The sequence below is a fragment of the Penicillium verrucosum genome (assembly GCF_028828655.1).
Source record: "Penicillium verrucosum strain IBT 35672 chromosome Unknown utg000001l_segment0_segment0, whole genome shotgun sequence".
Lineage (NCBI taxonomy): Eukaryota > Fungi > Ascomycota > Eurotiomycetes > Eurotiales > Aspergillaceae > Penicillium > Penicillium verrucosum.
The window spans coordinates 11,755,447-11,769,131 of NW_026643210.1; the positions used below are offsets into that span (position 1 = coordinate 11,755,447).

The 13,685-nt window shown below is 47.7% G+C and overlaps 7 protein-coding genes across 7 annotated transcripts; 3 read left to right on the top strand and 4 right to left on the bottom strand.

Moving 5' to 3' along the window:
• Positions 1-244: 244 nt before the first annotated feature.
• N7516_004309 (uncharacterized protein) lies at positions 245-2,947 on the bottom strand (the record flags this gene model as incomplete). The annotated part of the gene is made up of 7 exons (XM_057217029.1): positions 245-564; positions 623-683; positions 735-1,259; positions 1,316-1,443; positions 1,490-1,991; positions 2,168-2,539; positions 2,597-2,947. The coding sequence occupies 7 exons, from the start codon at positions 2,945-2,947 to the stop codon at positions 245-247; spliced, it is 2,259 nt and encodes a 752-aa protein (XP_057078912.1).
• Positions 2,923-5,155, top strand: N7516_004310 (putative RTA1 domain protein; the record flags this gene model as incomplete). Its single annotated transcript, XM_057217030.1, has 5 exons — positions 2,923-3,030; positions 3,918-4,005; positions 4,059-4,158; positions 4,209-4,358; positions 4,420-5,155. 5 exons carry the CDS (start codon positions 2,923-2,925, stop codon positions 5,153-5,155), a joined length of 1,182 nt encoding a protein of 393 aa, XP_057078913.1.
• Positions 5,156-5,312: 157 nt separating this feature from the next.
• N7516_004311 (uncharacterized protein) lies at positions 5,313-7,074 on the bottom strand (the record flags this gene model as incomplete). Its single annotated transcript, XM_057217031.1, has 5 exons — positions 5,313-6,216; positions 6,267-6,596; positions 6,646-6,719; positions 6,783-6,804; positions 6,860-7,074. The coding sequence occupies 5 exons, from the start codon at positions 7,072-7,074 to the stop codon at positions 5,313-5,315; spliced, it is 1,545 nt and encodes a 514-aa protein (XP_057078914.1).
• A 1,451-nt stretch (positions 7,075-8,525) lies between these two features.
• sec11 (signal peptidase complex catalytic subunit SEC11) lies at positions 8,526-9,336 on the top strand (the record flags this gene model as incomplete). The annotated part of the gene is made up of 5 exons (XM_057217032.1): positions 8,526-8,679; positions 8,735-8,924; positions 8,989-9,025; positions 9,078-9,120; positions 9,179-9,336. The coding sequence occupies 5 exons, from the start codon at positions 8,526-8,528 to the stop codon at positions 9,334-9,336; spliced, it is 582 nt and encodes a 193-aa protein (XP_057078915.1).
• Positions 9,337-9,739: 403 nt separating this feature from the next.
• Positions 9,740-10,407, top strand: N7516_004313 (putative ubiquitin conjugating enzyme (UbcB); the record flags this gene model as incomplete). Its single annotated transcript, XM_057217033.1, has 3 exons — positions 9,740-9,766; positions 9,835-9,951; positions 10,093-10,407. 3 exons carry the CDS (start codon positions 9,740-9,742, stop codon positions 10,405-10,407), a joined length of 459 nt encoding a protein of 152 aa, XP_057078916.1.
• Positions 10,408-11,213: 806 nt separating this feature from the next.
• N7516_004314 (uncharacterized protein) lies at positions 11,214-11,649 on the bottom strand (the record flags this gene model as incomplete). The annotated part of the gene is made up of 2 exons (XM_057217034.1): positions 11,214-11,540; positions 11,614-11,649. The coding sequence occupies 2 exons, from the start codon at positions 11,647-11,649 to the stop codon at positions 11,214-11,216; spliced, it is 363 nt and encodes a 120-aa protein (XP_057078917.1).
• Positions 11,650-12,300: 651 nt separating this feature from the next.
• Positions 12,301-13,514, bottom strand: N7516_004315 (fructose-bisphosphate aldolase FBA1; the record flags this gene model as incomplete). Its single annotated transcript, XM_057217035.1, has 3 exons — positions 12,301-12,861; positions 12,926-13,339; positions 13,407-13,514. The coding sequence occupies 3 exons, from the start codon at positions 13,512-13,514 to the stop codon at positions 12,301-12,303; spliced, it is 1,083 nt and encodes a 360-aa protein (XP_057078918.1).
• Between the last annotated feature and the right edge of the window lie 171 nt (positions 13,515-13,685).

Here is a 13,685-nt window from a genome sequence, read left to right on the forward strand (position 1 = left end):
ACGAGCTAGCATGTACAATATGTATTCGCAAAATCCAATTCCGGCATTGCCAATTGGAAATAAAATATCAACAGTTATTAAACAAAGTATTGATTGGCCCCGAACGCCTTAGCCAAGGGATATCATTCCATATTAACCAAAAAAAAAAAGGTAAACCCAAGTATTAAAAGATCTAGTATCTCAAGCAGCGGAAGAAAAGTATGTCGTAACAGTCATGATGGAGTAGTGGAGGAAACAAAACCGCTTAGATCTGGTCCTCTGGGGCGAGGTCCCATTTCCGGGTTCCCATCTTCCTCGTCTTCTTGATAGGCGAGGCTCCTGGCGATGGAGGAGCAAACATGGTATCCGCGAGCTTCAATTGATCCATGCGTTGCAACGCGTTCTCAATATCGCTCTCGCGGCCGAGATGATTAGACCGCGCGGGCGTGGCATTCTTTGTTCTATGCTTTCTTGTCGGGGATTGGTTGTGCATCTCACGCTCAAGAGCAGCGAGTTTGCGGCGGAGCTGGTCATTTTCTTGCTCGAGCTCTTCCACTCGTTCATTCGACCCCGAATCTTCAAAGACTGGAGATAGAGGTCAGCTCAAGAGTTCCTATATTTCGCTCCTCATGGGCCAACTTACTTTGGAATCCACGGGATACAAGCTCAACCTTCTTGTCGATGTGCTCATCATTGCGACCGATCTAGGAATCATTAGCGTGTGACGAATTTTGAGCTGGTCTGGAATTACAAACCTGCTCATCCCATGCCCTCTGCCAGCGTCGCCTTTCTTCTTCCGTTTTCTCATCCATCTCTGCCCAACATTCTTCTCGCACATCTTGCTCGATCATGAGGCATCTTTCTTCAGCAGCCCTCAATCTCATTTCGACATCAGCCCGTGCAATCTCTTCTTCGGCTAGCTTGAGAGCAAGGCCGTGACAATCGTGTGTGAGGCGTGTGATCTCAGCAGTAGCTCTCTCGGGCTCTCCATTTGACTCAAAATTTGGCGAAGTGCAGCCACTGACTGAGCGGTGACTACCAGAAGCGACAGACAAGATAGATCCACAGACCGAGGGAACTCTAGGAACGGTAACCTCACGGGCTAATGCGGAGTAACGCAAAATTTGGGAGGTGGCGTTGAAATCACCCACAGGGTCAGCGGTGACGATCATGATACCCTTTTGGGGATATTGGCCTCTGGACATCTGATGAGAGGATGGGAATGAATTTGAAAACAGAAGCTCGGTCAATTTGCACTGCCGATAAGGAACCAGAGCAGTCTTTGTAGGTTAGCAGCTGCCAAGAGAAGTACATCGACGATGAGTAGAAAACACACCTTCATTCCATCCTGTATGTTGCTTTGCATCTGCAGGCATTGGCCGAGATACATCAAGCTTTCGTTGATTTTACCAGCCTCGGCGAGTGTGGCACCGGCCGTCTTTGCCGTTCTCGCGCGCTCGGAGCCTAGATAATTAGTAGCTGCCATACATCAAGGACGTAACTTACTTACCAGCAAGATCCACAACAGTGAGGGTGTTTCCAGCCCAGTTGTGTTCACCAGTTCGCTTGGAGTATGTCCGCTTCTTCACTTCCAGGGAAAAGAAGCCATGGCTTCGAGAGCTAACGCTATTCAGTCCAGTACCAGTTACCTTGCGTTCGGTTAATCCAACGTCCAGAATGGCCAATGCTTCCTCATAGCTACTACAAGCAATTTTGCGTAGGCCGGCAACCAGTTTTCGATCTGGTGAGCCCTCGGTAGGCTTGAAGAGCAAGGGACGTCGTCGATCCTTCTGATTATTCCCACGGGACATTGTGCCTTGACCTGAGACGATAGAGGGTGACAGAAGATCGAAAATTCGGTCATTGTATACCTCATACATTGACACCAGAACGACATAGTCGGCATTTGAATCCATGTCCACAGTAAGGTGGCTCATATCGGGCAGTCTAGGAAGGGCGCAGGGTCGTTCACGTATGTGACGGCGGGGGAAGTTCAAGGCAGGAGTGGGTTCCTTAAAGACATAAAGTCGAGATTTAGCTGATTTGGGCTCAAATAGATTGGAGTGGGTGTAAGGGATGGGATTAGAAAATCCCGGGGTGATCCATCCACAGGGCTCAGCCGAGACATGGTCAAAGCCAGCTCGAGCTGCGTCATTAGGACTGGACACAGAAGACAAATCCGCCTTACGGGGGCTTCCGGGTTGAGATATCGGCCTTGGGAGGAGCGATCCAGGGGTGCGCGGTCGCCGGATTGGGGATCCATGGGGGAGTTCAAGATAGAGGGGCTTCGTACCATCAAAGGAGTATTGGCACGAGATGGACTCATGGGTGTTTGCGCTCTCGACGTACGCCCAGTTGGCTCGCCATATACGGCTTCCAAAAATGTCTGTGCGGAGAACAATTGGGCTTCAGAAGCGTCTGCGGCAGCCAGCGAAGCAAGCATTACGGGGGTAATGCTACCATCCTCGGTCTTGTTTGCGGACTCTAGGGAGCGGAAGATAACGTCAAGTGCCATTTGGGTCATTCCTCGTTCAGTCTTGGATCCTAAAATAGTGTGGCTCTGCATACGCAGCCTATTAGCTTGGTTATCACCGTACTACAGTATTCGGGACCAGACCTTTCCGCTGCCTGTGACTCCCAGGGTAGCGACTAGTCCATCTCGGTTCTCCTTCAGCACTCCGCGTATGATGGGCTCCATTCCAGTGTCATGAAAGACATCTAGTTGCGAGGCAGCCTCCTCGAAGACCTTTGTGAAACCAAACCTCTCGATGGCGCGCTTTCTCGTATCATTTGGTGGTTGAAGAGTAATATGTGTTGATCCCGGCGGGACGATCTCTGTTTCCTCCTGCGAAGCCTCTGGTGGCTCAACATTCAAAAAACGGTCCGATTCACTGTGCTTTTGGGTCATCGGGGGCCGTAACCGGAGATAAACTTGAAACAGCGATGTTTGGGGCTGTTTGGGCGGCATTTTGGATATCTAGACAACACGATGACGGCGACGTTGAACCTTTGAAGTTGTGGGGGAAGACGCCGAGTGGTCAAACTTGGAAAGTCCAGAACATCCACAGATCAACAATGCGCTTACCGCTTTGGGATGCCGGTTACCCTGACAACAATCACATCACGTGCAACTATATAACTACCCCAGTACTAAGTAGTGATGTATGAGGAAAGAGCGAATGGGTGTGCATCTGTAGGTTAATGCTTACTATATTATCTATACTATTCTATACCTAGGTAGGGCTACAACCAATTATACATACATAGGTTGGTGCTGACTTCTCAGTATCATACGACCTCGAAGACACGATCTTTTCTCCAAGTGGATTCTATGGGGATCAGTTATTTGTTCCTCGATCTTTCCCGCGAGTTATGTCCTTGTATTAGAAGAAAGGGAAATAAAGGCGCTGTCCACCATTCGCCACGAGTTCTTCACACCCCGTCCACGACTTGTATGTATGTGCGTATGCCGAAAGGAATGGCCCATCCACTTAAAACAACCTTGGAAGCGAAAACGAGTTACTCAGGTTGGATTAGCGTGTTAAGAAGGTTGGCGAATGACAAGTCAAGGATCTGTGGCAGTGAGATCCCTAAGGTTGTATTAGGAGCGGGTCAGCAGAGGGCGCAGGTAAATACGAGGTCGGGTTAGACCTTAGCCTCGATCCACTATCACTATTATTTGTGGATCCAAGCAAATCGAGGAACCATGTAGTCAAAATAGAGAGACCATGGGGCGTTGGAAGTTAGAGGGAAATACGAAATTACCCAAAGTGAACACTATCTAGGTCATAAGATACTAGGGCGTCGAACTAGTTTTACACGAAGAGCACCACACCGATTTTGTATATATATATATCTCTCTAAAGTCCGCTAGTCTACTCAACTAATTTAAGCAAAATACTCATACTATCCAACCGGCCATCACATCAACTACACAGTGTTTTTATATAAACTTGATTCCTCGCACCAAGAAATATATATTTGGTGGATCTACAACAACCATGCTTGAGGCAAGGTCATCATATCGTAAGTCGTCTACTAACTCAATCGTGATCGATAGTTTATCTGATAAAACAAAGAGGAGGGAAGCTTGTGGTTTTATGCGCCAAACAAAGGCGCTGCAATTGCATTTGCGATTCTCTTCGCTATATCTGGCGCCCTCCATGGATATCAATGCTTGTATGTGAACCCGTCCAACCATGAACCCTCATATTAACCAGATATCCCAGCAAATATAATTCCTGGAAAGTTACCGGCCTTCTTCCATGGTCTGCCATTCTGTTCACGGCAGGTTTTATCATGCGAACTATTGGAGCGTTTGGGCAGTGGGGAAATATACCCATCTATATCGCAAGCACCGTGCTTCTCCTCGTCGGACCGTAAGGAATATCCACCCCATCCCGAGATACGCTACTGACAACCGATCTTCGATTATTCTAGACCAGTATATGAGGGTGCCAACTTCTTCATTTTGGGTCGTATACTCTACTACATCCCGTACCACTCCCCCATCCACCCTGGCCGCGTAGCTACGACCTTTGTCGCCTTGGGTCTGGCCATTGAGATCATTACCGCCAATGGAGCGGCCCGAATCGCAAACACTAGTGGTAACTCGCAAAACACCGGCAAGGCAATGCTAAAGGCGGCGCTTATCATGCAGATCGCTCTCATGATAGGCTTTGTGACTTTGGCCGGCCGATTCCACTTCAACTGCTCCCGAGGAGGCGTATTGAACCGCAAGATCAAGAATGCCCTACTGGTGCTATACTGCAGCTGTACCTTCATAACGATCCGTACCATCTATCGCACCGTGGAATACTTTACTGCAGCGAGTCTGAATGCTTACGCCGACCTAGAGAATATCAGCCCTGTATTGAAACAGGAATGGTTCTTCTGGTTCTTTGAGGTTGCGTTCATGTACAGCAATACCACTTTGCTGAATGTCTTTCACCCAATGCACTGGCTTCCGCGATCAAACAAGATTTATCTCGCTGAAGATGGTGTTACGGAAATTGAGGGCCCTGGCTATGATGATTCCCGTCGTTGGATCCAGACTCTTGTCGATCCATTTGATATCTACGGACTGATCGTTAGCCGAGGCAAGAAAGAGAAGTATTGGGAAGCAAGTCCGACTCGGAGCGAGGAAACCACTACTAGAATCACTCAAGGGGTATGAACGCATTTGGTGTGGGTATATCTCTTTTTTTTTCTTTGATGTTCAGATTGTTACTCGTGTTCTTACCTTTTGTTTATATCATCCTCGTATAATTTGGATCTCATACACTTTGTAGAATATAATTCAGTTGAAAATCGCATATCAAACAAACCATAGCTCACCATTCCTCTTTTTCTTTGCCCTGCTCTTCCTGAATTTTCCAACTATACTGAGCAAACTTGCTCGCCCGACGGATCCGCTCCCCATAGCAGATAAACACAGGCGGTACTATACAAAACGCAGTTGCCACAGAAGCAAGCACAGACATAGCAACATTATTTCCTAACCGATCAAACATTTGCCTCGTAAACAGTGGAAAGGTACCCGACAACAACGCTCGCACGAATGCAATAGCAGCGGTGGCACTGGCCGAGTAACTCAGATAAGCATCGGAGACATACCCATACAGCACGGTATCCATTTCCGTTAGCGCATAGCCCACCAGAACGAGGGAAATTGTGGGCACAATCCACGGAGTTTGGGTCTCGGGTGGAATAGTCCAGGCAAACCACCATAGACCAATCGCTAGGAACGGACCACCAAGGCCTAGTCCAATGAGCTTGTATTCTGGCTTGATAGGGCGTCCCTGTCTGCGGAAATAGTTGAGAATGTAGCTGTCTAGCACCCGAGTCAATGCGCTGAGACAGGTTCCCAGGCCGATGGCGATGAACATCAGTGAAGCCTCGGTTTTTGCAAGTCCCATTGACTCGTAGATGGGTTGGAGGGCTTCCGTAAAGATGTAGATGAGGGACATGGCGGTGGAGATCATTATTGCGACGACGAAAATGATGGGCTCTTGGAAGAAGAGTTGGACTGGGCGAAAGAGGCCTTCTTTTACAAATGTGTTGAGATCAAGGATATGGTCGTGGTTGAGTGGTGGTGGAATTGAATGTATGGTAGTCATATCGGTGAGCCGTTGCACCTCGTAGGCAAGCAACACAGAGGGCCGGGATTCTCGAATGAAGAAAAGGCCACCTGTAATTGCAGCAATAATGATGGCGAAGATGTAGAAGTTCCATCGCCTGGAAATTGTGAGAAATTTACATAGACCATAGTTGAGGCTTACACATACCAATCAAGACCTGCAATAATATAGCTGCTCATGATGGGTCCAAGAATTAGACCAACGTTCGAAGCAACTGTCCAATAATACATGGTCCAAATTCGGGCATGCGAGTTGAACATGTCCTCGATGCTGCCGCCGATTATGGTAAAAGGGATCGCGGAGAGAAACCCGGCAACGATGCGCATGATTATAATAACCGGCATTGAATGCACAAGACCGATGATTATACAGCAAATGGCGCTGAGCCCACTACTCACAATGTACATGTTCTTTCGTCCAAATGTCTCCGACCACGGTGGAAATAAGATGGTACCTGCCACCTGACCGAGAAGAAATCTGTTCAATATCAGACATGTAACATAGATCGAGACCAGCCAATTCTCACAATGTGACAAATAGGAATATAGATAGCGTTTCGCTGATGTTGTACTCATGTTTGGCTTGCGCAGCAGCAGCAGACTAGAAAGGACCGGAGTGTTAGGTCAGCAATATTGTAGGTCATGAGTAGCTGTATACACTCACACCTGCTGTGCTAGATGCTGTTCTGCAAGTATTGTTAGCCTACTGACCAAACAACGTTGGATTTAGTCTGGACACACATAAAAAGATCCAAGAGACAGACAAGGGCAATATCGTAGGTCTTTCGTATGGTAGACCAATTTCGGGGATGCCTTGGGTGATCTCGCAACCATCGCACGTATTTCCCATCTGGAGTAAGCGCAAGAAAATGGTCATGCAGGAGCTCAATGGCTGAAGTTTCGGGCTCGCCTGTGCGGCCTGTCGGTAAGGTCAATTCTGAGGATGTAGACTGCATATTGGGCAACCGGTGAACGAATCATATAGAAATAGTTATAAAGGATGTTTGACTGAGTTCCCACTATCCGCAATACATTGGTCTTGCATGAAACTGATCTCTGGGGTGGCATTGGAGCTTATATCATCTTCGAAAATGCCCGGACATTTTTATGTAAACCTTGCCCTGAGGAATGGGCACCACCCCTTGTGATCTACACAGTTGAGCTTTTGGAGCTCAGTCCGATAAATACACACGCGTCGGCCACTTAAAATTACCTCGGAGATTTGGCCTATAATCTACCAAATTCATCCGCGGATAGGTTGAGTTAGCTGAAGCATGGTAGGTAGTAAGTCAAGCTTCATGTTTTGAAATCAAGTATCCCGAACAGCACTACTATATTTCTAATTGGATGTTATATAGGGCGGGGAATGACCACAATTTTAGCCATGAGACATAGTCTAGTGACTTAATTTCCAGGGATAGCTATTTTCAACATTCCTCATGATGATTTCTCCGCGCGCCTTAAAGTTGAAACCCTTGAAATAGACAGATTAAAGAGTAAAACAAAGACCTGCTTATGATGTCAGGTTATGTAACTATTGCCGTTCACCTATGAATAACAAGCGAGCTATGACCGTGATTCAGAAGAAGGAACAAGCCTTGATCAATGATGTCCAGGGACATCCGGGGAGACGGAACATGTCCCGCCCTTGTAGTTATAGCCTGCTAGAGCCTATTGTTTTGTATGCCTTTGCTTATTCTGACATAAGAAACACTATATTGTAGTGAGCAAGGAAGTCAAGCTGTATACACATGGATATACACTGAAACGGATATAGAGTACTATATAGTAGTGTCCACACTAAGCAAGCCAATAGCTATAGCCTATGGGGCTTTTGGTAGGAAATTGTAACATCTCAGCAAAGTATTAACTTTGAAGTTACCAACAAGCTTTTCAGTGTATATCTAAGCACATCTCTCTACAGGGTAGCGCATGTTCTCCCACACGTGTAGAAGACCCAAATCCAATAAGCTCTTCGTTGCAACCGAAGGGAGTCCAAGGGTATTCGGACATATTACCAGGTATAGCAAGTAGCTCCTCTAATATACTTAATTAGAGAAGGTCTCCATTTCTAGCAAGCTGAAAACCGATGCATGAACTCACAATGTGGTGCTAACTACAATATAACTAGTTAGTTAGAGAGGAGGGTGGTTATACCTGCAAGGCGGAAAGCCAGTGTGGATCTGCGCCAAGGCGATCTCCGACGAGGCCACCTCTCCGCACCGTCTAGCTCTATCAAAACACAACTTAACCAGCCAAGTTAGCTGAACATAATAGGTATCGTCTTCATCTACCATTCCGAAGATCAAAAAAAACCCCATCAGAAGTATTCCTGACCAAGAACAGTCACTATTAGAGCAACCTACCCCAACCCTCCCGTCTATCCGTTGATCGCGAACCGCCCACCATGCTATCCTCCCTCTCCTCCAGCATCACAAATGCTCGGCAATCAATTGCACAAGTGCTGAATTTTGCGCTGGTTCTTTCCACGGCTTTTATGCTATGGAAAGGCCTCTCGGTCGTGTCCGCATCAAGCTCTCCAATAGTTGTGGTCCTATCCGGTAAACAAAGCTCCTTCACGGCGGTCTGAACACAGCTCACATCCCCTCTCCACAGGATCAATGGAGCCCGCATTTCAACGTGGTGACCTGCTCTTTCTCTGGAACCGAGACACGAGGGCGGAGATCGGAGAAGTTCTCGTTTATAATGTTCGGGGAAAGTCTATCCCGATTGTCCACAGGGTTGTTCGCACCTTCCCCGAGGTAGAAGGACGTATGAGCGCAAAGAAGGTGAAAGAAATCACAGTGTATGTCCTCGCCTATTACCCGGCAATTTTGCTTGTGACTGATTTTGTGCTAACGAAGTTCAAGGGACACAACGCCTAACACGAATATGCTCCTCACCAAGGTAGGTGGCCTAACAACTTGACTGGCCTAGGCAATTTCTAACAGCTTGCTAGGGTGACAACAATTCGGGGGACGATACCGAGCTGTACGCTCAAGGTAAGCGATACGAAAAAGTTGAAGTGAGGCCACTTCCGAAGGTTACTGACAAGGTTAGACCAGGATTATCTCGACCGGGCGGAGGATATTGTTGGCAGTGTTCGTGGCTACATCCCCATGGTTGGATACGTTACTATCATGCTCAGCGAGCACCCCTGGCTCAAGACAGTGATGCTTGGACTTATGGGACTGATGGTGATGATTCAGAGAGAGTAATTGGCAAAATATACATTGGGTAATGGAAGGAAAAGGACCAAATGCATTAAATATTACCGTAAGGAGCATCAATGGATACGTATACATACATATACTGAAATAACCAATGATAGTGTTCATTGTCATGATGTACATCGATAGACCGGCGGACATATCAAACTTCTCCACTGACGTCTTTTGCCGCGCACCCCACTCGGAGCTTCTAGCTTCGCCGAAACAGCCCCCTTTGTTCTTCTGGCATTTTTCGCACTTAACGTCTTTTCCATATTGCTCAATAAATCTCTATTCATTCGTTGCTTCGATCTCTTCAAGACCGCGTCTTGCACTTACGCGCCTGCCTGCATCCTTCCTCAACCCCCCCGCTCTTCTTATCGCCCCGCCAAATCCACAACTGACCACCACAATGGGCAGCATCAAGCGTATATCCAAGGTAAGTGCCTATAATTTCACATGAACCTTATTATCTGTCTGTGTACTGACTATCTATTTTAACTATAGGAGCTGACTGAGCTCACCGAATCCCCTCCGGAAGGGATCACGGTTGAACTAGCCGATGAGTCGAACGTGTACGAGTGGAAGATCACTATGGAGGGACCTGAAGGCTCACCATATCACGTATGTCAAAAGGATAACACATATAACACCCCGTTACCTTCATCGTCTCCCACCAAGATCCCCAACAGGAGTCCCCACGCTCGAACGTCACAGTTCAAGTCCAAGAAACATCCTTTTTAACCCCTTGGTAAAACAATATAGAATGGCAAGTTCCTAGTCAAGCTCTCCCTACCCACGGAATACCCCTTCAAGCCACCGACAGTCTCCTTCGCAACGAAAATCTACCACCCGAACGTAACAAACGACGAAAAAGGAAGCATGTGTCTAGGGATGCTGCGAGCCGACGAATGGAAACCCAGTTCGAAGATCGCCGCAGTCCTTGAGTTCGCCCGACAGCTACTATCTGAGCCGATGCCCGACGACGCCGTTGAAGGACGGATCGCAGAGCAGTATAAAAACGACCGGGTGCGCTACGAGGAGGTTGCGCGGGAGTGGACTCGCAAGCATGCTTGTTGATAGTGTTGCTGTGCTCTTGTTCGGGAATCGGCTGCTATATCGTGTCTGCATGTATGGAATCTTGGATTATAGATTAAGTCGTCGTTATTCGAGAGTCACCCCGCTTACGACTGAAATGCTGTTATGTTACTCTTGTAAACTCATCATTGCGAGATTTGATCATCGCCGCTGTGGTTTATATCCTTCCTGGTGGAACTTGTGTTGCTTCGGTGTGACATCAATTGGGAGTTTTATCCATTTCCCCTTCGTGTGTCTGCTATGTTAGAAGAAGATGTTAGTCTTACCTAGTGAATTATCTTCTCGGTTCAATCAGCCTATTCCTGCTCGAGGATCTTGACAGCATTGAATGTCGGTTAACCTCACTACAGCAGAAACATGGCTATCAACCATCGATCTACCGGTCAGTTTCCTTGCCAGCTATATTGCACTTCTCGCATAGATAACTTGTACAGGATCCTGATCCACTCCCCCCATTCCTAGGTGATATGGTGAGCCAAAATAATCTTTACAATCATTACAAAAATCGCTGCGATTTGTTAGTGAAATCTTAATTTGAGAATCGATTTGGTATTCATATGAATCTTCGAGCCTTCCATTAGCGGTACAAGCATTCGAGAGTCGCAACAAGAATCAAGGAGACATGGATAAGGAGACACCCATCACTTCCCTCCTCAGAAAGATGGAGTCAAACCACAACCCGCCGAGGTCTGTAGCAGAACAAGCCAAGCAACAATCCACAAAGCCAATTCCCTCCATATCAAATATCTAACGACATACGACTACGTACCCAACCTCCCATTTCAAATTCAAAGCACAAAAACAACCCTTCTACTACCAGGACGAGTAATCTCCAAGCAATCATCAGAAGGTCGAAAGCCATGCTCGCACAGAGTCGACTGGTTCATCCTCACGAATGTGCGTTTCATATGACGCGGCAGGCGATTGAAATCCGCCACGATGCTCCGGTGCAAGGATGCCACTTTCGACTTGGCGTGCAGCCAGGATCCACGGTGGAGATTTAACTGTGCCGGTGTTGTGGTCGTGTTGTTAATTGTCAGCATAGTTCGGTCGTGGATTCCAATTGCAACCTTGATGAAGACTAGTTCTTGTAGATCGTTGCAGAGGTTAAGGACCTGTTGTGGTAAGTAAGTATTAGGTTTGTTGGTAGAGAGGTAGAGGGATAGGCTTGGGTTTTGTTGTATGTACCTGTTGTGGAATGTGGGATAATCGAGTAGAGGACATGGCGGTTTGCGGTGGTGGTGTGTAGTTTCTCTTTTATGAGGTATGGGTTCACTTTGATATTTTTGGTTACGGAATCGAGATGGAGGTCGATGGAGGTCGAATAATGATCAATGGGACGGGCTTTTATAGAATTCTAAGAAAGAACTAAGAGAGATGAGACGGGAGAAGCCCAATAGTTTGCCGATCGAGTGAACTACTTCATGTCCTAGATGATCAGGGAAGAGCTAGGAGACTAGAGAATATCAACAAGTACATTCATTATATTATAACAGAATCTATAGTGCAACAACCTACATAGGCCTACATATGTAATTCGAGGGCGGGTTGGTAGTGGATAGATCGAAGTATAGAGCCACATCTCGGTAAGAAAGAAGAAATACGATGCGGTCTAGTTATAATAACTACGAAGATTGACGGAACACAATTATCAAACAGAACGTTACAGTTCATATTCCAGAGGAGCGGTCATAAGGACCGTGATATGGACATTCATTACAGCGTGTCAGAATACAACGCTACATACAACCGGGACGCCCACATCCCCCAGGCACGCCCAACGCTTTTTCAGCTGCATGAAGAGAGGATATGAGGGTAATCAAAAGGGGGTTAAAAAAGGGAATCAAAGATGCGACATCACATAGACGTCAACATTTACAGCTGACCAGCAGTGTTGAAGTCCGCAAGGGCCTCCTTGACACGCACGCTCATGGTCTTCTCACCCTCGCGAACCCAGACGCGGGGATCGAAAGCCTTCTTGTTGGGCTTATCAGCACCGTCGGGGTTACCGACCTGGGTCATGAGGTAGTCCTTCTTGTTGAGGACGAAGTCACGGACACCGGCCAGGTAGGCGAACTGCATGTCAGTGTCGACGTTGACCTTGACGACACCGTAGCTGATGGCCTCCTTGAACTCCTCCTTGGAAGAGCCGGAACCACCGTGGAAGACGAAGAAGACGGGCTTGTCGGAGGAAGAACCGGTCTTCTCCTGGACGTACTTCTGGTGCTTGGAGAGGAGCTCGGGGTGGAGCTTGACGTTGCCGGGCTTGTAGACACCGTGGACGTTACCGAAGCCAGCGGCAATGGAGAAGTAGGGGCTGATGGCGGCGAGGGTGTTCTGGATGGCCAGGATGTCCTCGGGCTGGGTGTAGAGGGAGTTGTTGTCAACATCCTCGTTGTTGACACCGTCCTCCTCACCACCGGTGATACCGATCTCCTATAGAAGTGGTTAGCAGTGTATCAATTTTTGCTTTTTGTTTTGCTTTTTTGGTTTGACATACCATCTCGAGCCACTGCTTCATGGGGGCAGCGCGCTTAAGGTAGGCGGCGGTGGTGTTGATGTTGTAGTCGACGGGCTCCTCGGACAGATCAATCATGTGGGAAGAGAAGAGGGGCTCGTTGTGCAGCTTGAAGTAAGCCTCATCGGCATCGAGCATACCATCGAGCCAAGGAAGGAGCTTCTTGGCGCAGTGATCGGTGTGAAGGATGACGGGGATGTCGTAGGCAGTGGCCACGCTACGGATGTAGTGGGCAGCAGCGACGGCACCAGCAATGGAGGCCTTCTGGCCCTCGTTGCTCACACCCTTACCAGCGAAGAAAGCGGCACCACCCTGGGAGACCTGCAGGATAACGGGGCACTTCTGGTCACGAGCAGCCTCGAGGGAAGAGACAACAGTGGAAGAGGAGGTGACGTTCTAGTGGGGGTTGGTGATTAGTATAAAGATTCCAATTGTAAACGATTGGATTGACATGAGAACTCACAATGGCAGGGATGGCAAAGGCATTCTGCTTGGCGTACTCGAAGAGACGGAGGACATCGTCGCCGACAATGACGCCGGACTTGCGGCTAAGTTGCTCAAGGACACCCATTATGAAGTTTGTACAAAGATTTTTGGTTTTGTAGAAATCTAAAGAGAAAGAAGAAAAAGAAAGGGTCAGATCCAATGGTAAAGTAGTTAAATGTAGTGAAACCAAGCTCCTTTACCGGGAGCTGAAAGCGGGCAGAGTTAAATAAGGAGGAGGGGCAAAAATGGTCGAGGA